Raw genomic sequence first — 24,297 nt, 5'->3', positions numbered from 1 at the left:
CAGAAGTCAGGTCAGTTCTGAGGCAGAAGCTGTGTATGTTCAGTCTAGTACTTGAGCCAAACCTGCTTCAACAGGAAGTGGTATTGTATGGATGTGCCTATACAGCTTTTGAATCAGGGCTGGCTTGGATCACACCCTTCATCTGTCTGCAAAAGACAGGTGAACATGCTTGGTTTGCAGTGTGAATTCTTCTGGGGTATCGGCTCACATGCATTTCTCATGGCAGTTCTGCAGAGATCAGCATTTCCCTCACCTCCTTAGGTATGATGTATGCTGGCTGATTACAGGTTGTTTGTTAATATGGAAGGGAAGAAGTTTGTATTTCCTTGATGGAAATGTCACTATTCAAAGATATGCAATATGCTTCCTTTTTATAGCAGAAAGCAGAATGCACATTAGGTATGACAAGCAAAGCACCTCAACATGAGGATAGACTCCTGAAAACAGACAGCAGTACAAAGATTTCTAAATAGCCCCTCTTCTCTAAGCTAGGCTATGTACCAGTTTGCACTTTTTAGTTTTTATTTTACACAATATCTTTCCTTTCTTTCACCTCAGAAGTGATGATATTAAAATAATAAACAGGCATGCTGTGTCTTTAGAAGGCACGTATTCTGAACAAATCTTATCATCTCTTGAGATTTCACTATGTCCTCAGGCATTACACTGGGTAACTGGAAATCTTTTGCAAAGGTAAATTAAATGTGTTCAGCAGCTTAACATGTGAATGTCTTAAGGCCAAGTGATGTGATTTTGTCTTCATTTGTCAATAAAGAACAACTTCCTTTGGATTTTTTCTGTGGGTCTGGGGTGAACCTGGCTCTAGGGATGTGTTTGGGTTTGCTGGTACAGAACACTCTGATTGTTACTGATTTGCACAGAAGAAGAGTGAACCACCCTTCAAAGGTAATGTCAGGGTGTTAACGTTGTGCTTTCATGCCTTCATGTCAAAGATCTCAAAAGTGACATCTCCCTAACGGGCAGAATAGATTACCTCATTGCACCAAATGTGACATCTGCCTTCACAGCTGTGATTTCAGACAGATGTGGCAACCTCTATGGGTCCTGGCTGCTGTGCTGTGTGTACTCATTACCTGACTGAGACCTATTTGTTATTAATGTCATCTGACTACCTGACAGCCTTTAGATGAACACAGATAGCACTCAGAAGAATGACTATGCTCATTGAGCGCTCTGCTTTGGAGAATAAGGAAAAATTGCAAAAAAGGAGACTTTATAATTGTTTTATATCCTTTATTATGGATGTGACTGGAAGAATCTTTTAAGGAGAAGAGGAAAGGACTGTCTTTGCAAGGCTAGTGAAGGAAAAATTTACCCCTTTGCCCAAATTTAAATCTTTCAAAGTATTTTCCTTTGGAAAACCTGTAAGGAAGATGTATGGCAGTGTATGATGAAGCTGTGAAAAATTCATTGTGGATAAGACTTGCTTTCTAAACAGATCTCCAATAGCCAATTGCAAATACTGGCACAGGTTGCACAAATGTGAATAGCCCTAATGATAATGCTATGTCCAGACGTATGAATGTCTGAATGAAGTTCATTCATAGACTTAATAAGTAATATGGTGATAAAAGCAGTGTAAATGCCAAGGAAGATGCAAATCTAGATCAAAGGTATTTTAAATTTGTATTTATCTCTTGGGCTTAGTCCAGGTCTCTCTCTAATGCTAACACAATGACAGATTTTTTCTCTGCCTATAAAGTGCAGTCTACATTGTCTCAAGCCACCTGAAGTGGAAGTTCTTACACTGTGCACTTTTAAACCTAATTTCTGCTCCTGAAGACCTTTGTTGTGGTGGAACAAATTAATTATTTAATGCCTTATGTGATCTACTATTTGGTACAATGGTGAATGCCAGAATAAGCAAATGATAAAATTAGGTACTTTATCTCGGTACTTTTGAAGATGAGTTTTCTGAAGAGTGAGAGAGAAGGGAGATCTAGAACATGCTAAAAGAGAATGAAACTTCAGTTGCATCAACTGAATTTAGCTGTATCTGTATTGTACCCATATGGAAAAATAACTGAAGGCAGCAAGACTCAAGTGACTGGTCATACAGTTGGAAGAAACAAACAAACATTACTATTACAGGTGCTAACATGATACCGTGAAACTTTTTTGTTCTCATGGCATGGCATATGCTTATGACAAGCTGGGGTCAAAAAAGTCACCTTGCCTTTGTAATAATGCCCACTTGGAGGTTTGATGTGTTCTCAGTAAGATAATATGTCATCTCTAACTAGGAGAGGCATGCAGAAAGACTACTAACATGTTTTGGCAAAGTAATTCCTATGGACCTGACAAGGGTATTCACATTCTTTTTCTGTGTAGCCTGTGCACTGTGTATGGGTAAAAGCTTTTGTAATGAGCCATACTTTCATTATGAGCCCTTCACCTTGATGTAAGAGAGGGTGACTTGCTGCTGTAAGAAGTTAGGTTATTGGTGGCCTGTTTTCTTCTTCCTTCAAGGGTTTCATTTAGGAGTATGAGTGATTGTAGTTATTTTATTTTTTTTTTTAAATAACCCACCTGGGAACTAAGTCACATTATCCATGTCCACTAATGACTACAGCAACTCCAATGAGTTAGTCTGTAAGCTGAAAAGGAAGTGGAGTTGGAAATAAGTGAGTCAGACTTTACTGGCTAATTATATTAGTAAGAGTTTGTGTCTTGGGCAGGCACTTTTGATTAGCGTTCTGAACTACTTTTCCCCTGAAGGTAAGCAAGAGAGAAAACATCCTGCGAAGATATTGCAGTTTTCAGCTGCTCAGCAGGTTCACTAGAGTTATAAACCTGCTTGTCTTCTCAGTCTTCAATGTCTGCTGCATTGTAAAATGAAGAAAATTTGAATGCATTTCATGTGCTAGAAGAAAGCTCTAGATGGAGCAGAAAAAAAAAAAAAAAAGTGTTTTGAGATAACTGTGGGGAAGATATGCGTATTGCTGAAGACAGGAAAAGACTGTGCTGTGAAGAAAAACAATGGTAAATATCTGATTATTGAATTATTGAACCTTTTCCCTCTGCCTCTGGAGGCTGTCTTCTCTATGTCCCAACTTCCCTTCTGACCCTAATCTTTGTTATATATCATTCACCCTAAAGTGATGTAAAGAAATAATCCAGATCTCTTGCATCATGTCTAAGTAGGTGCAGGCATCCTGGTTTGTGACTTCAGTCCAGAGATTGTAGTGCTTGTATAGGAGACAGACTGAGCCTAGGATGCTGCAGAACACTGTAGCTGTTATGTAGCTGCATTGCTTCCCGAAATTAGCTAAGGCGTTTGCAGGGAGCTAAGTCCTCTGAACTTAGGTCTCTGTGCATGTCCCTTGTTGAATGCTGTAGGTCTGCTATTCAGACTGATCCTTGGCACTGTTCTGGAACAGTGCATGCATGACAATTAAATCACTTTATAAATGTATGTAGATCACTATCTGGCTGATTGTTACCTAAAGACCTTTATAGTATAGGCAGAAATATATAAGGGATGGACTCTTAAAACCTATTACTTTTTATTATACCTGTAAAAATTTGCTGGCCTTAGTCCTTGGACAATTCTGTTGTGGAAAAGTGTGGGAGTTTATAATGAGGATCCCTTAATCACTGTATAAGGTCTAGTGAGAAAGATGACTGAGAGATGTAGGGAGTATAAAGAAAAGTTATTAAGGAATCAGTCTTTAAAAGCTGCTTAGTAATGAGAAGCATCTTTATAATCATAATAGAGGAACATCTGAGCATGAAAGGCAATTGGCACAACCTTTTGTATGCATGATAGGAATCTGCTTGGAAAAGAATTGTGGAGGGATATAATCATTATTGGATTAGCCTGATCTCTGTGGAGACAAATTAATGTCACTAGAAAAAAAAGATGACAAATTTTCTTTTCTGTTCTTACCCAATTCCTACCCTTGGATACACTTGGGGTGCATCTTTTGAGTAGCTCAGCACTCAAGAATAGTATAATAGTTTTGTGCTCGTATTTGGAAAAGATTTGTCTTCTTCATGCTTGGTGTGTACTGGAGAAATTAAAGAAACATGAACAAATGAACCAGATAAAAGCGTTTCTTCCCAGAGAAGCCAGAAACAGCCTGCATGATTCCTGTCTCCTCATCAACTGCAGTAGCTCCCAGCTATCTTCTTGCCTATGGGCATGACTCTAGATTTTTTCTTGAGTTAATTGTCTTAATTACTGATCAAGGTATCTAATACTTTAATGAAGGCTGGCATGTATTCACTCATGCCAAAGAGGCTGAGGGAATTGTGGCACAGTGAGGGCCACCTGCACCCTAGGAGGCAGTAGACGTGGACCCCACCACTGCCAGCCAGAGGCGCGGCAGGCTGGGGGTGGCCAGGAATAGCACCCAGCCCAGGCTGTCAGACACCTCCCAGGGGATGGGGGTGGTTGAGGTCAGGCCAGGCGGTCACATCAGCCTGTGGATCAAGCACTAGCTCAGAGGAGCCTGTGGCAGGGCAGGGCACAGGCCTGTCCACGGGGGGCTGGAGCCCAGCACTCATATAGCATTGCTAGGGCAGGGACTGACACAGTGAAACCCTGGCAGTTTCTGTTAATATGAGGAGAATATTCTTGAATTTATCCATATACAAGAAATACTATTTCAATCTTCTGTTCAGAGGAGGAACTCAGGACAATTGATGAGGAAAGACCATGTTCACTATGAACTTCACTGGACTTGGAGTCCTGTATATTAAGAACTAGACAGCCTAGTGTGGGCCCATGCCTCATATCCTTTAAACATTACTGCCTGAATTGACAGGTGGAACTGATTGTTCCAGATGGAGATGGAGTCTGGACTGAATTCTCTTTAGGAATACAGGACTTGGTCATCTCAGTATCACCACCTACGCTGGGCTTTTGCTGTAGGGTCTGCCTTCAGTCCCATGTAAATTAATCAGACCAGGCCTTTTCAGTTACTGAGGGACTGCAGTGTGCTGATGCCTAAGGGGCCAAGAGTAAAATACACATTATTTTAAATAAAAATTGAACACTTGGATTTTGTTTGGAAATTTTGTCATTTCCCTCACTCGTATCTGTGAATTGGGTTTAGAACACATCCATTACTCAAGGAGCAAGAAAGACAATTTCATCCCTTTTAGATATTTCATGTCAATGCCTTCCCTAGATTCCCTAGGCATTTCATAAGAAAAGTTACCACTGACTAATAAACGTTCATTAAAGAAGGATTCATAAAAAGTATTTTAAATGTTGTGCACTGTGTATGTAACTCCACTGGAGAAAGAAGAAAGGATCAGAAAAGGAGTAAGAGTGAAACTCTTTGTAGTGAGGAGTTTATAGTGAAACTATAAAAATACCTGAAACAAGTAGTTTGAAATGTCTTGAATGTGGAGAGCTTGCTAACAGAGCTGTTAGTACTCTGGAAATTGATTCTTCCCCTACTCCAGGATAAGGTGGCTCTTTAGGTTATGCTGCAAAACCAGTCTGAATTTCCACAGATGGGAAACTTGTAAAATGTCATGGTCTATGTGAAGTGGGAGAGTCTTTGAGTTTTGTGTGACTCTTCATCTAGCAGGATACATCTGTGTAGGTGAACTCGTGGTGGTGGTGGTAAGGCAGTCTTTAATCATCACATGACCCCATATTGCATATTTAAGGGCTGGCAACTGCAGGGCTAGTCTGCTATTATTGCCTATTTCCTGTCCTCCTAGTATATCCTGCACTATATACAAAATACCACGCGTTTAACAGATGCATTGGAGTAGAATATCCCAAGTTGGAAGTCACCCAGAAGGATCATCGACTTCCACTCCTGGCTTCACACAGGACCACACCAAAATCAGACCGTATGTCTGAGGACATTGGCCAAAAGCTTCTTGAACCCCGGCAGGCTCAGTGCTGTGACCACTGCCCTGGAGAGCCTGTGCCAGTGCCTGGCTTAGTTAGATATTTATAAATGAATGATGTCAAGCTTTAAAGAAAAAATTGTTTTGTTCTGGACGATGAAGGGAGCCTGAGAAGCTCAAAGCTACCTAAGACAATAGGACACTTCTTAACTTGAGCAGTTAGTGCTTGGCCCTAAAAGACTTGCTAAACTGTGTAAACTCAAATGTGCTTAAAGTGTTGTAATTAGCTCGATGACATTCACACACTCAAAGGGGAAGGCAACCAGCATTCCTTGGCAGAAGTAAGGTGACAGGGTAGCTGACAGCGTGTCATGGCCTATTTAAACAGGCAACCTGACTGTTATGCTGATTTACGCTCTTCTGGGTAAACAAATAAATGATCTTTGCTTTCACAGTGCCTGCAGTATGTCAGCAACTAATACAGAAAACCTTTCAAAGGGTTTGGTCCTAAACACTTCCTTTCCCTATATCCATATTTCTTAGAAGTATGGATAGGCACTGAGGAGCCCTGGCTTCCTGCCCACATGAAATGTAACCAGTCCAGTTTGGAGTTTGCTCGTGCTGTAATTTCACAATCAGCTTAGCCTGACATGTAGCAGCATGACTGTGGAAAAGGGCTATCCTGTACTGATCTCCCTACAAACACCTAGCCTCTGTTCTTGTCCATGTGCCTCTTCTCCAACTCCTTTCCCTATGATGGCACTAGTGTTTGTGGGGCAATGTGATGAATAAACTGCGAAGCAGATTAGCTGATCCTAGCCCAAGGAAATAGTATTTTTCAGCTGGTGTAGTTGTGTCTTCATGGTGTAGATTCATGTTGGTTTAAGCTGACTTTGAAATTCACATTAACTCACTGCTAGAAGGGGCATGAGTGACCCCTTCTCATCAGCCATAGCATACTGGCAAAAGTTCCCTATTCCCTTCATCTCCATTCTCCACCCCACAATCCCTAATCACAAAGTTTTTTCATGATGTTTCCATAGCTATCCTATTTGTTCATTTTAAATGGCCTATATGTATATATATATATATTACTTTAGTTAGCATAAAATATAAATAACTTCATCAATTATTAATTATCTGGGGATTAAAATCCTTGGCTAACTAGCTTCAGTTGACTTCATGAACATTATTTGTATTTGCCACCCTTCTTTCTGCTTCAAACGTCAGCTGTTCCCACTGGGGAAATTTTTTCCTTTTGCAGTTACTGCTGCAAGAACAGTATTTATGTATCTCTTTGTGGTTTTGGACTTCTGCTTCTCAACTGCTTTGTATCTTTTTGTGATTTATGTAAAAATTGTGTCTTTCTTCCACCTTAATATCTATTTAGTTCAGTCATATATTCAGATGTTGCATATAGAGGATGCTACTATTACTCCAAGCACGTGTTAAAAAGTAAATCTAAGCTGTCCTATAACTTTATTTTTGGAGCCTATACTGACTTGCATAGGATATGGTAAGGCATGTATAAGGCTGATTTGTTGTTTTTTCTTTGCAGCATGCTATTGATGCAGATAATGCGGGAGTCAGTCCCATAGGAAATTCTTCTAACAACAGCAGTCACTGGGACCTTGGAAGTGCCTTTTTCTTTGCTGGAACGGTCATCACAACAATAGGTATGTTTATGTTTGTCTTTTAAAACACATGGTCACACGGAGAGATTTATGGTGAAATAAATTGGAGGAAGACATCACAAAGAAACAAAGTGATTTCTTTATTTCTGTACTAAATCTATATTTCTCTCAGTTCTCAGAAGGTGTGCCTCTGGTGTGTATTAGAGGCATTGAGCCTCTGGGTATATATTAGAAGCTGTTTCCATAATTAGGATAGAATAGCAATGCTGAACTGAACACAAGTAGCACTGATGTAGCTAAGGTTTTATAACCCTTTTCTTAATGCTAATGCAGATGGTCTTAAGTTTCACTGAAAAGATCAAGAATTAGCACTAGATGAAATAACTGGTATATGCTTGTTGGGAATTTGACGTCTAATATTATAATTTACCCATAGGAGTAACCTTCTTCCTAAGTAAATCAATTATGCTTATGCTCTGGTTTATTATAAGCAATTCTTCTTATACCTTACTTATTGTAAGTGAAACTGTAATCACAGAAGTATCATATCCTTTTTTAAAATCCTACCTAGCTTTCATACTAATAATACCTTAATGGAAAGAATTCCATGAATCGTAGAATTTTTTTTTTTTTTTGAAAGAATTTCTGGCCTTGAAATATTTTTACATTTGTCTCTATTACATGAAAGGTGTTCTGACAAACTCCATTTACTTTTCTTGAGACACTCATTTTAGTAAATTCATTATTCAGGCCCTTGTCATCTGTGTCCCCTATACGTTGTGTCCAATGTACTTAGCCTCTTGATCTCTGAATGCTCAGTTTAGATGTGCTATGGCTTCTGTCCTGTCCTCTGTGTAGCAGTTCCTCTCCTGAAGGTTATTTAAGAGCTTGGATTTCAGAAGATGGTCTGAAGGAAAAAAAAAAAAAAAAAAAAAAAAAGAAAAAAAAAAGATAAACTGATAACATTGATGGGAAGGTTAACCTCCTGATAATTTTGTAGTGGTTTGATAATTTTAAGCTGGATTTCAGTATTTCAGTGCTGTCTTGGTTAAAGGTCAAGAGATCTCATTATTCAGAAATCATGAGCTAATTTTTGATTTTTATTTGTATTGCTTTTGAGTATTCTTCTGATTTAAATATAGGATAAAGTGCTTTTCTGTATTTTGACTGTGATGCACACACTGGTGACAGTATGGACAAATTATCTGACATAACCCTCCATTAAATTGTGAGAATCTGACTGAATTCTTCAAGTTCTTTACACAGCTAATACAACAAAATGTCCTGTTGCTGTTGCAAGACTTGCTGTGGTGATCAGCCCAAACAGCGGAGTCTTGTGCCTTTACTTTGTTGTCAGAATGAGGGTGAAAGAATGATCATACAGACTGTACTCCTTTGTGTGTTCCTTGATATGCTAAGCTACATTACCATGTATTTTTAATGGTATCATAAAACCAGGGGGTGGAGATAAAGGAAACATTTCTGAATCAAATGTTTAAGAAACCTTCCCTAAATATTTGTTTACTCAATAGACCCAAGTGACAAGCTTTAAAATTACTTATTAAAATAAATGCCACTGTGTAGGCATAGTTTATGTAGGCATATTCATTGACATCTGCTATTTAAATAACTTATTGAAAAGAGCTTGGATTTTTGCCCATATTTGCTTTAAGTTCTCAATGAATGAGATTTTTATAGGCTGCATAAAGTCTACATATTGTGTCTGGGCATGAAAATGATTTTATTTTATCCACCAGAGCCCTGTTAGAGTTCTTCTTGTGCAGACACTCAGCAGACTACTTGGTCAACCTCAGTCCACTGGCTGGTGGTGCCTGTATTTTCTTGGGCTTTTAGATGAAATCTGGGATCACAGGTGCAGCCATGAAAGGCACTGTGGGTGGAGGGAAGGTGTCAGTGTAGCCTTTTCTCCATCCCATGATAGAGGGATGTATCCAGTGTCAGTGTTACAGAGCTGGTTATTACAATCATGTTGTCTCTGGATCACCTTCAGATCAAACCATCTCTGGCCTGAAGTTAAACAGGACTATACTATGTATTCCCCGTATTCCTGTTCTTAAGTGCATTCTCCTGCCTTCCTATATGTTGCACAGTCTTTCTGACAAATGCTTTCCTGTGGCTTTAAGAGGCAGTACAAGCACGTTTGCTTTACACTAATCAGGGTGAGAATGGGTGAGGAAATTATGAACTAACCACTGAAAATGAGTGTTGTCAGGTAAATCACACTCTTGTCAGGACATAATTGGCAGAGCCCCAGAGGAGCAGCAGAGTGCAGGCACCAGGCCAGCACTGAGTGATTTTTGTGCCACGATAAGTCAAACTAGATTAATTAATCAAAAAACAACTTTAGGTAGGATCTGAATCTATAGAAAATATGGGTAACTGAGGCTACAAACAAAGAATGAAATCTCAGTGGGTAGCTTGTCTGGGAAGTGACATCATGCCATGGGAAACCGGTAAATAGGAATTAGATTTGGAACAAAGGCATCTCTGCATTAGTTTTTCTAAAAAGGTGTGTATAAGTTCTGAGTTTCTGGTAATTGTTTTTCTCTACAGGGTATGGAAACATTGCCCCAAGCACAGTTGGAGGCAAGATTTTCTGCATCTTGTATGCCATCTTTGGAATTCCACTGTTTGGATTCTTGCTGGCTGGGATTGGAGACCAACTTGGAACCATCTTCGGGAAGGGTATTGCAAGGGTGGAAAAAGTGTTCAGAGTAAGCTCTGTCATTTTTTTTGCTTGCATTGCATAACGTGCTTTTAATTCTGTTGCTGTTATCCGCAGTCCTTTTTACATGTTAGGCACCCTGAAGTATTTACATACCAAACTGAGATGATGCTTAAGAGCCTTTGTAGCCAGTGGAGAGAAATAGACTTGTCTAGGTGGTGATGCAGGGGTTATAGATTAGGCTCTGAATTTCCTTTTTGAGGACCCAACATTTTTCATTGATTGTAGGCTATCTCCGAGGAAGGTATCTACTAAGCTAGTTTCCTTACAAGGACTGGTTTAGAACAGCCTTAAAAACAAACACCACAGGTTACTTTTGACAGGTACATTTCTTCACTGAAAATAAGAAGGTAGTACAACTTCTGGAGGAACAGGGATGCAGAGCAGGTTCTGACTGTATTACTAAAGCATAAAAGACTTGGAAAGCAGGGTCACCTGGAGTAAATATGAACTTGGGAAGAGAGGTGGTTGAGTAGTGAGTTACTTCCACTGCAGGGGGACAGATGCATTGGTGTATATCTACAACTGCAAGAACTGGCATAATACCAATGTCTGGCATTATCTTCAAGGTGTTTACCCAGCCTTTGTACAATGGGAATGTCCTGCACTAGACTTCTATATTGATTTTCTAGAGTTGAGGAGCTCATGTAATTTCCCTTTGTGAAGCTGGTACCATCTATTTTTGGGTCTGTATCACCATAAGGAATTCTTTCACAAGCACTGCTGCAGACCTGGCAAATGCTACTTTGCTAATTTGCCGATGGTTCACTTCAGGGATTCTCTCTTTGAAGCAGAACTTCTAGAAGTGACCTGTGTGATGGTTCCCTTGGAGGCGGCGTAACTGGAGGTAAGTCTTTCCAGGGATGGAGTGGATGAAAAGCTGTACAAACTGGTTAGTTTAATAGGCACCTATTTTTAAAACATTCCCACAGATGAGGGCAAATGACTTGTAACTGTTTTTTTTAAAGGAAATAATCGAGAATTAAACTGGAGTATGAGCAATTTCCCTTTTGATTAAGTTACTGTGAAGTGTCCCAGGCTAGCCATAAGGAGTGTCTCTCAGGCTACATGTGGAAAAGGTGACTGGTGATTAGGGGTGAGTAAGCTTTCACATGCCTGACTGGAGAACACTTGAAAATGGCCTGCCTACATTTTCGCGATCTGAAAATAAGGTTATTGAAAGGTGGCTCAGGCTGGGCCTGTGAAAACAGAAGAATCCAAGATCACTAATTTTGGTATAAACTAGCTTTTTATTATACCTATTTCACCTCAAAGGAATCTTTGAAGCTGGCAGCCTGCTTCTGCGCAAGAAGCAGACTACAGGCCTCTTAGTTATGATATGAACTGAGAGTCGGAAAATCTTTTATTAATTCTCAGCTGTACTATTGCCTTTCTTGACGATTTGGACAAAAAAAAAAAAAAGAAAAAAAAATATTAAACTATCAGCATGGTGGTTTACAAAGAAAAATAATACGTGCTCTGTTTGAAGCATTTTAAGATTCACAAATGAATGCCAATATTAATATTTCATACAGAATATAGTCCTTTGGCACATAGTATGAGTTCTTTTGGTACTTGAAGTATTCCTTTCTTTTCTTGAGTTAATGCAGTTGCTTGCTTTATATAACCATTCAAACTATTCCTTTTCTTCCTTGGTAGTCCGTCAGCTTCCAAAGCAATTTGGGGATCTGTGGTCCCCTTGTTTAGCTAAGATATATTCACTCAGTTCTTTAGTGATTTGATGTACAGGGTTACATATCATTTCCTTCAATATTCCTGGTAATAGGGTTCAGCTATTTGAAATAGTCTTGATGTAGTCTACAGTTTGCGTGCATCTTAATAGCTAGTATTATTATCAGTGGTTTAACTTTATATGATTACATAATGACATAACACCTGTCATTATGTATTAGCATTAATATGTTATACACAATGTATATATATTGTTAGCTAATGTAAATTATAACCATTATAAATTTAGTATTAATGTAAATTATTACATTGTGCTTACATTGTCAGACACCAAATATGTTTGAATCTAATCGGAGAATCCAGAAGTGGAGTAACAGTTCTTGATTTAATCCTGGGCAGTGAACAAAATTTAGATCTATGCGTAACTTTTGTGTCTCATTGGTTCAACGTGCAAATCTTGTTTCCTACTTTGTCTCTGTGGAACTCAAGTTCAAGATATTTGTGGGTGTAAAGCAACCTTCAACAACCTTTAAAGAGAGGACATAAAATTAGCAGAATAGTTAGAATCTGAGACTAAGAGAAACAAATGTAGGCCAAGGAGACATTAGAGCTAAGAAAATGTTGGGTGGTGTGCCTCATAAATCTTTTGGAGTTAGCTGAAGGGTCACTGATTGTGTATCAATAACTATCTAGTGATTTAATGTATTAAATTTCTGAAAGCTTTTGAGAAGTTTTCTCATCAAAACCTATAAGAAAATCAAGCTGTGATGAGGTAAGAGAGGAGGTCTCATACATCAGTAAGTCTCTGAAGGAGAAATGGAGATTAGGAGTAGATGTTAGCATTATTGGAGTGATTCAGCTGGAGTCCTTGTTGGAATCTTATTGTTTTGACAGAAGTGGTCTGAAGTGATTCAGACAAGAGGATGAATATGCAGGTGACAGTGTGTGCAAATTACATCTCTAGATATTTCAAAATAGCTAAAATGAAAGCTGCAAAAGGATGATAAGACGATAAATGAAATCCAGTGTTGGCAATACAAAATAATGTATATTTCTTCAGTTTGAGGAAAGAAATCCTAATATATTCAGACAGGGATGGCATCTCATTTCACTACTCCAGAAGGGACCTGGGATTACTATGGATGTCCCTTTGAAGATAACACTGCAAAATTTACCTGCAGTTAAAAAGGGGACAAATGTCAGCAAAGGGATTCAGAACCAAATGGAAACGACCATTCTGCCACTACACAAATCCATGGTGCACTTGCACCATGAGCATCACACTCAGTTCTAATCATCTCAGTTCAAAAAGCAATTCAGAGAAATGAAAAACAGCGCTAGTGTCTGCACCCACAGGCCCTATAGCTGAGTCTCTAAGTTGGAAGTCACTAGCTACCCATATAACTTGCTTTAAAGTGATTCCTCACCTCTCTAGTGGGTCCCTCATGGGTGATTTGGGACAATCCTGTTTGTGCCCTTGTGGAAGGAAATTGGAAGGAACTGCATGTGTCCTGGGTACTTTATCAAGTTTCCATGTGCATTGCCTCAACACGTTGCTTCTGCCGGTCTTCAGTCACCTCAGTTTATCCCACACACCCACACAGATGCTACACGGCTGATGTTGGGGCAGCCAAGAGTTTCTGAAATCCTTGCAACTTTGTCATCATCTGTAGAGATGGATGGCATTTAAAGTAAAACTTGGTCTTGCACTGTGGTTAGGATATTTTTTAAAGCTAAATAGGGGCAGTATAGATACACAGGCAGCTGTGAAGGAGTGAAAGGTTTCTGTGTCAGCACAGCAGCCTTTTTACCCAATGCATTTCTTTAACAGGTCTCTTGCTCCATGCCATAGTATAACTGTGAGCATGGAGCCCACGCAGTGGAAGGGACAGCGTGCCCCTGCCTAGACAGACAGACAAAGGGAGGATTTCTCTCAGAGGAGTTGTACTGGCACACGTCTGCTGCATCTGACGTGACCTGTCTGGAGCCCTCCAAACCTACGTTAAGTAGCAGCACAAATTAGAAGCTAAGAATGCCACATTTAGCTATTGCAGTGATCAGCCCACATATTCTGTGTGAATTTTAAGAATGGTTTGAACTTCATAAAGGGGGGAAGAGGTCTGCTTTTATCAAATACACACTACCTCCACAGTATTGACAGAGTATTTCAGCACTGGAGCTGGATACATGCCACTGCTCATCTTGTTGATGATCAAAACAATGTTGCCACTATTTCAGTGTGTAGATAACCAGAAAAACAAATTTTCTCTTCTCTGTGACTAGGCAGGGCTGGAAGTATTTTATTGTAAAATACTTCATGTACCTGTTTGGGAAATGGAGGCACTGGCAGAGTGACACTGCCTGGGCTACAAGGAGGTATCCCAAACATCACATACTGGCTAATTTATGCTGTCTTTCCTATTGGAATTATCTTGTTTCATACATGTAAATCAACCAGGTCAGAGACACAAGTTAAAGCCCTACCTACTCAGCTACTGATTATTCCTATACATCCTATCTTCGGTAATTGGGGGCAGAAACTAACCACTAATCTGTTTTCACATACATTCAAATATGATTCTCCAAAAAATGGGTATGTACAGGGTCACCAGACTCACTGTATGTGCACTGGTCTTTCAATGTTTGGGTTCAGTGATGAATCAGTTCTCTCATCTGACAAAATAAAGTAAAAACTCAAAATGTATTAAAAACATGATAATTTTTGTAGTAGTTTTCAGCTGGCAAAGCTTTCCAGACACTACAGAAATGAAATATACTATCCAAGGTGGCATAAAACCATAAAAGCAGTACTATTATCTTGCTTATGAATGACCTGAGACTGTTTCTATAATAAACAGCAGAACAAGCTCCATTGCTTTGACTTGACCTGTACACACAGAGGCTGCAAGCATCTAAAGATAGAAAGGAAAGCACTCCATAGGCAGACTGCACAGTTACAGAATGTAGCACCTGTCATTATCATGAGTTAAATATAGGCTATTCAGATAGTCTTTATTCAAGCCCTGTAATGAGTATTTAGATTCTAGATATAAGTAGATGAGATGAGCATAACCAGACAGATCTTCCCTCATCTTGCAATTTGGTACAGATGCAGACTTTGAGTGTGGGCACATCATGCTTCTGAGAGCACTCCAGGATTTTCTGGCTTCTGAGGTGAAACCACCGTGAGCAGTTCTTAGACCTGATCACTCCTTTCACTGCTGTGGCTTTGCAATGATGCTGAGAGTAGGTCTGGCAACGCAGCTTGTAGGGCATGGATTGGAATACAGGGATGTGAGCAAGCAGCCAGAACATGGATAGTGGCAAGGCTTCACCAATGAAGCTTGTATATCGAGAAAATACACTACTTCATTCAGAAATGCAATTCCCCTATAAACAAATCATGTTTCACTGGATAAGAATTGTCATACTTCTGTCACCTGTCTTTCCAGTTTTCAGCTTAGAGAACCTGCTTGTCTGTTGACCTCCTGACAAACGGTGTGCTCTTGATTTAAGACACCTGTAAGTCTTATGAAAATGATATTTTATTTTTTCTTGAAAGATAGCAATAGGCATTATCTTAACCTTGAAAGAACAATAGGAAAAAATAGTTAGAAGATGGGCTGGAAGCAGGACAGGAATAAGAGGAGTCCTACTGAGCTGGTGGAAAGCTGCCTTTTAGCAACTTCTAAAGCTCTATCTTTTCAAAACCCAAAACTTTGTTTGCCTTTTTGGATAGATCCTAGCTACTCTTTCCTTTAGAAGTTCAAATTATTTTTAGAGATTTTTGGCTGCTGTGATCTCTTTTGTTACTGTGACAGTGACAGGATTATTTTTTTTACAAATTCCTCATCTGATGAATGCAAAACATGTCTAGGGAAAGAAACTTTGCACAGGATAGTAACTGTGCAGAGGAGGAAAATTTACAAATATTCTTTTTTTCTTTGTCTCAAACTTTACTGAAAGGGTTGTGAGGCATTGGAACGGGCTGCCCAGGGAAGTGGTTGAGTCATCATCCCTGGAGGTCTTTAAAAGACGTTTAGATGTAGAGCTTAGTGATATGGTTTAGTGGAGGACTCGTTAGTGTTAGGTCAGAGGTTGGACTCGATGATCTTGAGGTCTCTTCCAACCTAGAGATTCTGTGATTCTCTGCCCATCCATTTTCTCTATTATCTGTACCCTTGCTTGTTTCACTCTCCTCTCTTCCCTCCCGTTCTTTCCCTTGACTCACATTAAACCTGTAGTGTTATACCTAATATCAATGTGAGACTGGTGAGTGAGGTCTCAGTAAAGCTTGCTGGTCCAATGGATCTAAGAGGTTTCCTTGAAGTACCACCTCAACTTCTCCACTAGCATAATGCTGTAGTCCAGAGCCCCTGTGTGCTCCCTGTGAGGCAGCAACCACCCTGTGCTCTGTGTCTTGAAGCCCCATACCAGCGTTAGTTCTTACCATTTTTCAGCAGCTATGTCAAACTTTCAGATGGTACTGTTCTCAAAGCCAGAAATTCAAATCCAGATCACAGCTTCCCCCAGGAAAAAGGGGAAATCACTCTGGATTTGTGATTGTTGTCACTGAATTTGGCACATAGTTAATAGCTACATGTGTTGTAAACTTGGTGATACGTTCGCTAGTAAAAGCCTGTTCATAGTTATGAATACATTATGCTGAATGACCTGCACTCTGACTCGGTCCCTAAAACCTGACACCTGCATTTCAGAGCAGACTAAGTTAATAGAAAAATGATGGAAAAGTTTCATCTCTACTTCCTGATATCTGATGATATTATACTGGAAATCAACATAATCTCTTTTATTTTAAGTTTTATTTCATTTCCTTACTAGCCAACATCAGTGTGTTTTTACTACAGCTGCTAAAAACCCACCAAGGATATTAACATCTTTTTATCTTTTTGTTTTTAATATAGTGCTATTTACTGTTATTTTCTGTAAGGAAAAAGTCTACTTTTTATTTTATTTTGTTCTTATCACACTCAAGAACTTCCACAAGGGAAACGGCCAGAGCAATGATCAATCTGCCATCTGCTGGTATTCTGTATGTGGACAGAACTGTCGGGAGGGGACATGAAGGTCAGCCTAGTGGTGCACATACGCAATCTTATTCCAGGATGGCACAAGATGTATAAGCAGAAATTCTGGTGTTCAGAGTTAAATCTAACAGTTTCCTGGGTCATTTCCCACAAACCAAAATGTCTAAATTCAAAAATCAGCCACCAGACTCTATGTTTTCATAATTTAGTTAGAATTTATCATGGTTACAATAAATACAGTAGATCTAATTACATTCTATTATTGGTTATTACTACTTTGATACCATAGAAGCCAGCCAAGAACAGGGCCTCTGTACAAAGACTCTGAGGTAACAGTGAATTATAAAAGGTGTTTTTAAATGGACAGGAAAATATATAGGCAGAGGAAATGTGATAGCAAATGACAGGTTGGCTGTGAGATGGAAAGTTGTAGAGGGAAGAAGCTAGGTGGCAATTAAAAAAGAAGTGAGGCTGAGGAGTTTGAAGAAGTGTTTAGGGATGATAGGAATTCAGCAAAGCTGATGTGAAGATACTGCTAGAAGAATGGGGAAGTAGAAGCAAACAACCAATTGCTACATGACAGAGGAAAGTTTCCCTCATAATTCCAGGTGTACTTTGACTATCCATCTGTTTCTGCTTTATTAATCTTTCTGCTCCTCCTAGCCTGGCACTGCTGTTAGGCTATTCCCTGCAGTTTTTACCTTGGGATGGGCAGAGAGTAGGAAGGAAGCACCATTTCCTCATAAGAGACTCCTTCCTCAGCATAGTCCTGTGACCATCAAGGTAATAGGATAAAATGAGGGCTGAGGCTACTTTAGTTTCTTCACCACTTTAAAGCAAGAGTCCCTGTTATGGACTCCTATAATATGGTGACCTTGCTGGATGCTGATATACAAGATGGACAGGCTCTGGCTCTTTTATCTTGCCATATGTTGAGACTGACTTTGCAGCCATCCTCAGCAGACGAGTGCTCTGAAAGCGACTACCTCAAACCATGTGTTTAGTCCAGCAATGTAGGGAGTGCATGGTAGGCTTCCATTTTAATTCCCTTTCACTGGCAAGAATAACATTTCATATGAACTTGGTAACAAAAACTTTAAGGAAGAGAAGTTGCTCTTTGGAATCTTTTGTCTGTAACAACTTATGTCTTATATGCTGTCCTCAGGGAAATGAGAATTCAGCACAATGACTTTTTCAGCCTATGAAAATTCAAACAGTCTATCTTCCACCACACTGGATTGTGTACCACTTTTATGGATGTACTCTTCACTCCTTTCTCTTGAAAAGGAGTTTCACTGTGCAGAAAACAATAGAACATGTTGAGGAGGCATGTTTCAAGCCTTCTTTTAGTAAATAGCCTGACGACTGTTTCAGTTAAAATGCATGAGCTCTTCTGAAATCCAGGACTTCATTGTCAAGATGAGTGCTCTAGTTTGGAACACACTCTGGGTACATTCACTTCTAGTTCATCAGTAACTTGTTATACAGAAGACTGTTAGTCTCTCTGTACTCGACAAATGTATTTCTCTTTATGCTCCTTCCTGCCTGGATTCCTTCAATACTCTTCTTAAAAAGAGTTGTTCTTCTAATTAGTTTGTGAAGCAGTCCAGACCCAGGGCCATCTGGACACTTCACTGTAGTATGCCCAGCAATGGCAGAAGTGTGACTGTTGACTCTCACAATGTTGAACTGGGGGATGAAAGGCAGGAGTGGCAAATTTACAATGTCTGTCTCTGAAATACCTTTCCCCTTGAGAACGTGCAGGCCACATCTTTTATGTTTCTAACCGGTGCTTTAATTATGGGTATGGAAAGATAGCAGGAAGTTTTAATTTTGCTTTTGAAAATTACCTGCTTTAGTAGTCCCTGATACAAGGACTGTACATTTAATACAAGATATTGCCAAACAATAATACTATGGGTGAAATGGTGCAGACTGTGACTTCTTCATTCAATGACTCTTCATTCACCGACTCTTCATTCACCAGAGCTATATTTGTCTCTGGATTCTATTTTAGGTTCAGCCATTGACTTGTGGTATAACCTTTAATATGTTGTTTTTACTCTTTAGTTCACTTTCCCACTCTGCTATATGTATCTTTTCTGCACAGTGCTGATAAAGTATGCTAGGAAACAAAAATTCATGACAAAATCTGTGGATCCAAGATTTGGAGTACCAGCTTTTGATATTTTATCTCCTCGAATTGGGTATTTAATTCAGTTAGTGATGCTTATAGCTAATCTGCTTCAGGGAAAATAAAATAAGTGAAGCAAACCTTTTGCTGGTTTGTTCTTATCCAGATCATTTCTTTGCCAAGTTTAGAGCCTAAAGCTTACTGGGGCTGACCGTGGAGCACATCTTAATTTAATCCTGCAAGTCAATAACCTCTTGCAAAATTAATCCAGTTTAAGGGTTAACATAAAACTGAACAGTTAGGTGTAGATCTTGACATCTCTGGAATGCCTTTTAAACGTATTTGACTACCTTTTGGTCTGCTAGGCCTATAGGGCTTGAGAAAAATACATCAGCCTGAGGTAACTTCAAAGAGAGGATCATGAAGGTCTTGAAGTAAATCTACCTCTGAGGAGAGCCCCAGGAGGTGCTGAACCTGGTGGTAGTTAAAAGGACATATCTGGGCTTCTAGAGAGAGAGGCAGAAGCTTTAAGAAGGAAGAACATGTTATTTATTGATTATTATGCTTATTATCTCTCAGGAAGATATATTAAATGTTCTGATTTCTGAGTCAAATCAGTCTCTCTGAATAGGTGATAGTATAAATGGAGGAAAGACTATTCTAAAATAAGGCTTTATAACTAGCTTAAATCTAGAGTATAACGTTATCTGGGAAACTCAACCCAGCTCAATGCACCAAAACTGAAACCCAATATGCATTGAAGTTTATTCCCCAAAGTAGTTATCACTGGTATTACTGTAACACTTCTTTCTCTAAGTGCTAAACACAGAGCAATGTATCTTTAGAGATACAGATCAGTGAATACAGGGCACTCCAGAGATCTTGTACTGCTTTGCCTGCTTACTTAAGGCCTTTTAATATCTTTTCATTTCACATATCTTTTTCATTTTTCTTTATTATTTAAAATGATTAGAGGTTCAAACTTTCAACATTTCTTCTTACTGAAGACATGCTTTTGTCACCAAATTGCAATGCCCCTAATATTTTACATCTCTTAAAACAATATCTTCTACAAAAACAAATGAGGAATCCATGATTAATACAAAGCTTTTATTTGTTGCTGTTGTGTATTTGTCTGTATTACAATAAATTGTAATAACACATTTTTCATTTGGGAAGCAATTTTCATTACATTGGTTTCTGGTTGTGGATAGACCGAAACTACTGTAGTAAATGAATCACAGAATCACAAACTCTAGGGGTTGGAAGGGACCTCGAAAGATCATCGGGTCCAACCCCCCTGCCAAAGCAGGTTTCTCAGAGCAGGCTGCCCAGGTAGGCATCCAGACAGGCCTTGAATATCTCCAGAGAAGGAGACTCCACAACCTCCCTAGACAGCCTGTTCCAATGCTCCGTCACCCTCACCATGAAGTTCTTTCGCATGTCAGTGCGTAACCTCCTGTGCTCTAACTTGCAGCCATTGCCCCTTGTCCTATCCCCACAAACCACTGAGAAGAGGTTGGCTACATCCTTCTGTCCCCCACCCCTCAGATATTTATATACATTGAGGAGATCCCCTCTCAGTCTTCTCTTCTCCAGGCTGAACGGACCCAGGTCTCTCAGCCTTTCTTCATAGGGAGGATGCTCCAGGCCCCGTATCATCTTTGTGGCCCTAAATGAACTGAAGATCCTTTCTTTATTTTACCTTTCTGTGGAGCCTTGTGTTTTAGCACATTTTTGAATGTTTACAGAGAATACATTAATAAACCAAAGACAAGTATGGTTGGCAATTAATGGCTAGAAAACTGATGTAAGTGCAAGATAAGAGAGTTATTTAGCAATTGATGATAGTGTGCCTGAGTAGAAAGGTTTCCAAACATATGGATGATGTTTTATCATCCTTAAAGAAGAGCATAAACATGGTAGAGTATTGTCAAAGTTAAGTTTTCAGATTTTTTTTTCCCTACTGATAATTTTTATGTACTCAGGCTAATTATCACATACATCAAAGATTTTCCCCAGAATATGATTTCTGTCTTTCTGCCACCTATTGTTCCCTCTGTATACTTCTTTTACTTGTTTGTTTGTATTGTTTTTGTTTTTCAGTGAAAAAAAAAGGTTAGCACAATTACTTTCTCTGTATAAAAACCTCGTGCTTGCCAGCTCTCATTTGGTTTGAAACCAGGTCAGTATTCAGAGTGACCTAAGGATAAGCAGTAGCAAGGAGATGCATTTCCATACAGAGCCTGAATCACTGATTTCTTCTTTAGGAAGGGAGTTAAATAATCCTTTATGGTTTGAAATACCTAGGAACCACTATTCTAAAGGGTAAAATCACACATGCCTGCCTCCTGCTAAAATTAGTATTAGTCACATAACTTTTAATTCCAGTGAAGAGCACTTTAAATAAACCCCATTAGTCTCAAACAATTCTCCTTCATGAAACACAAGACAAACAGGAGCTGAAAGAATGATTAAGAGTATACTGAGCAGCTGGGGTTTCTTTAATAACCTGTGTTAGGCTTAAAAAAATGAGATACTGCAATAGAAGCTGCTGATTAATGCCAAATAAATGTGAACTTTTCAAACAATGACTTGAAATTTATAGTGTTTCCTAAGCACTACTGGTGAATATCCTCCCTTTGTTGTTTGCTTCAAGTTTTGGTCATATTGCTGGGGGAAACTTCTCTGTGTTAACAGCACAGTGCAAAAGTGCCAAATCCTATGTTCTAGGGTTTTGATGCTGGTTTTGACATCTCTGAAAATCTGACTTATGTCTAAAGGAAAATCCTCTTCTGACTCAAGATCTTAAAAGATCCTGCAGGATAGGGAGTAAAGGAAAAGAAAGATAGAAATGCAAGCTCAAAATCACTGATAATACAGTGATTGTTGACCCCACACTGACATATACATAGAAGAGCATTCTAGTTAGTATTCTTCAGAATATCCTCCAAAACTCCAATGGGTAACCCTGGGGGAAGTATCAAAGACTGAATGTGAGAGTGGTGATGGCTCTTGAAGAGCAATTGGTAGGATTTATTTTGTGTGGGTTCCTTTACATAGTAACTCATCTAAGGCATGAGGGCTGTGCTACTTTCTCACTTGAGATGCTTCTTCAAGGAACATACAGGCTGGATGAAGATGGCAAATGTAGTGTGACGTTGCTTTATGTATTCTGTCTTTGTCTTTCAGGACTGTCAGGCAATCATATTAACTGCTCTAATGTAATTTACATGCCCATATATTCCTTTGGCATATGCATATGTCCCTGTGGCAATAGGAAATGTTTTGAGCCATGGGACAAAGTATTTGATGCATTCTTCTCTCCGTGCCAACCCTTTCCTTTCAACAGTGCTCTCTGTCCTCCTTTTACCTTTGAATATGAACTCTAAGCAGGAGCAGTAGCAGCTGGGAGGGACAGGGAGAGAGTTGTGGCATGGAGACAATGTTCTGAATACTCAACAGTATGAAGGAATCTGGATGTTTTGTTCCACTAGAGGGGAAGAGAATAATACCAAAACATGACACAGCAAAAAGTCAAAGTCCAAGCAGAGGTTGCAAGAAAATATTGAATGTCTTCATCCTGCAGAGAAGAGATAATTCTGACATCAATATTCAGTTTCTTGCTAAGTCTTTGCATTTGGCCACATCATGCTATAGATAACTAGATCTCTCATTGATCCAGCTACAGTAATTGTTTGTCTCAGGGCATTTCTTGATTAGACTTGGCATATACTAATAAATGTATCTTTACTGTTATGTGGCACTTTTCTTTGCTTCATCATAACTGCCTTTTAAGTTTTTCCTCTGAATGGAAATGATGAATAAGACACAAGTGTTGACTCAGCAATGATCAAAATGAAGGGTTGCCAGGACTGGCAAGGTAGAATCCTTTCAGGTAAAGGGAAGTGATGCACAGCAACCATTATTAACCCATTCTTCCTCCCTGGAAGAGGAGAATATAGGCATGACTCAGAAGAGAGTTTAAGGAATGAAGGAGGAAAGGAGCAAAATATTCCAAATTTGAGCTCTGAATGCATCCTTTGAATTTGCATAAGTCTATGCCATGAGTCTCTGTTGTACTCTGTCTGCTCCAGTGTCTGGGAAAAGTATATAGAGAGTGTAGAGAGTGGATCCCTCTTTTTCCTTTTTATTTTATTTTATTTTATTTTATTTTATTTTATTTTATTTTATTTTATTTTATTTTATTTTATTTTATTTTATTTTATTTTTTTGGCCTGAATACAGCTCAGCCAGAACAGAAGTTTGGGCTTAATATTGTTATTTTTGTTTCTTCAGGAGCATAATGAGCAACTGGATGAAATTAGTTGGTTCATATCAGGAAGTCCTATCTGTGCTTGAAGATTGAAAAGGGATATATCAAGCCTTGAAAATTTCCATACCAGTGTTTTGTTATTTTCGTAACGCAATATCAGTACTCACATTATGATTACAGTAGGAACCATGCCTAGCAGTTTATAAAAATAACATTTGAGAAAGCTGTTGCCTTGTGAGAAGCTTGATGCATATTCCATCTGGGTCCAGGCAAACACCCTGCACAAGTGTGGTTTTATGGGGAAAAACAGATATGTAAAAAATAAATCCTTCTTTTCCCTGACCTGTGTCCTGCACGTATTCAGGATTGTCTCTACCAAGCTTAGTAACAAATGGGAGTGCTTACAGCTTTTTATATCCATCTGCCCCATGTTACATACTACACTTAAGAAATAGGGGATGGATTTTGCGTCTTATTTTGCAGCAATAGCAGTGTTCTTTGTAAAAAAAACAAGAATTTAAATAGCTCAGAGACACCAAGAGAGCTGCTTTGGCAGAGTGAGGGAAGCCTGTCTCTATTGGAATGGCTCAAACCACTGTTCTTAGCACATGGAGGTGTCTGAAATGTCATATATATATTTCAGATATCTTACTGGAATTCTGCTTCTAGGCTTTCAGAGGGTGTTGCCTTCTTTGATGTGGTGAGTTGGCCCTGGCTGCTTGCACAGCTGCTCGCTCCCTTGCTCCCCACCCCACCCCCCTCACCCTCCAGAGAAAACAGGCAAAACAAGAGGGAAAAAAATGAATTAAAATAAAGACAGACAAATAACTTACCAAGTATTGTCACAGGCAAAACATATTCAACTTGAGAAATTTAAGTTAATTTATTGCCAAATAACATAAATAATTACTAAGTTGAGGCTGTGAGGGTGA

At 39.1% G+C, this 24,297-nt stretch overlaps 1 protein-coding gene across 1 annotated transcript in view; it reads left to right on the top strand.

The window, feature by feature from the left end:
- Positions 1-24,297, top strand: part of KCNK10 (potassium two pore domain channel subfamily K member 10) — a gene marked incomplete at both ends in the record, with an annotated part of 64,722 nt that overhangs the window by 27,663 nt on the left and 12,762 nt on the right. The window contains 2 exons of the mRNA XM_084288370.1: positions 7,394-7,511; positions 10,044-10,204. Coding sequence (XP_084144496.1) covers positions 7,394-7,511; positions 10,044-10,204 — 279 coding nt within the window. The remainder of the gene's footprint in view (positions 1-7,393; positions 7,512-10,043; positions 10,205-24,297) is intronic.

Source organism: Netta rufina (genome assembly GCF_964035555.1).
Source record: "Netta rufina genome assembly, chromosome: 5".
NCBI lineage: Eukaryota > Metazoa > Chordata > Aves > Anseriformes > Anatidae > Netta > Netta rufina.
The sequence above is the reverse complement of the archived record's forward strand: the minus strand, read 5'-3'. Positions and strand labels throughout refer to the sequence as shown.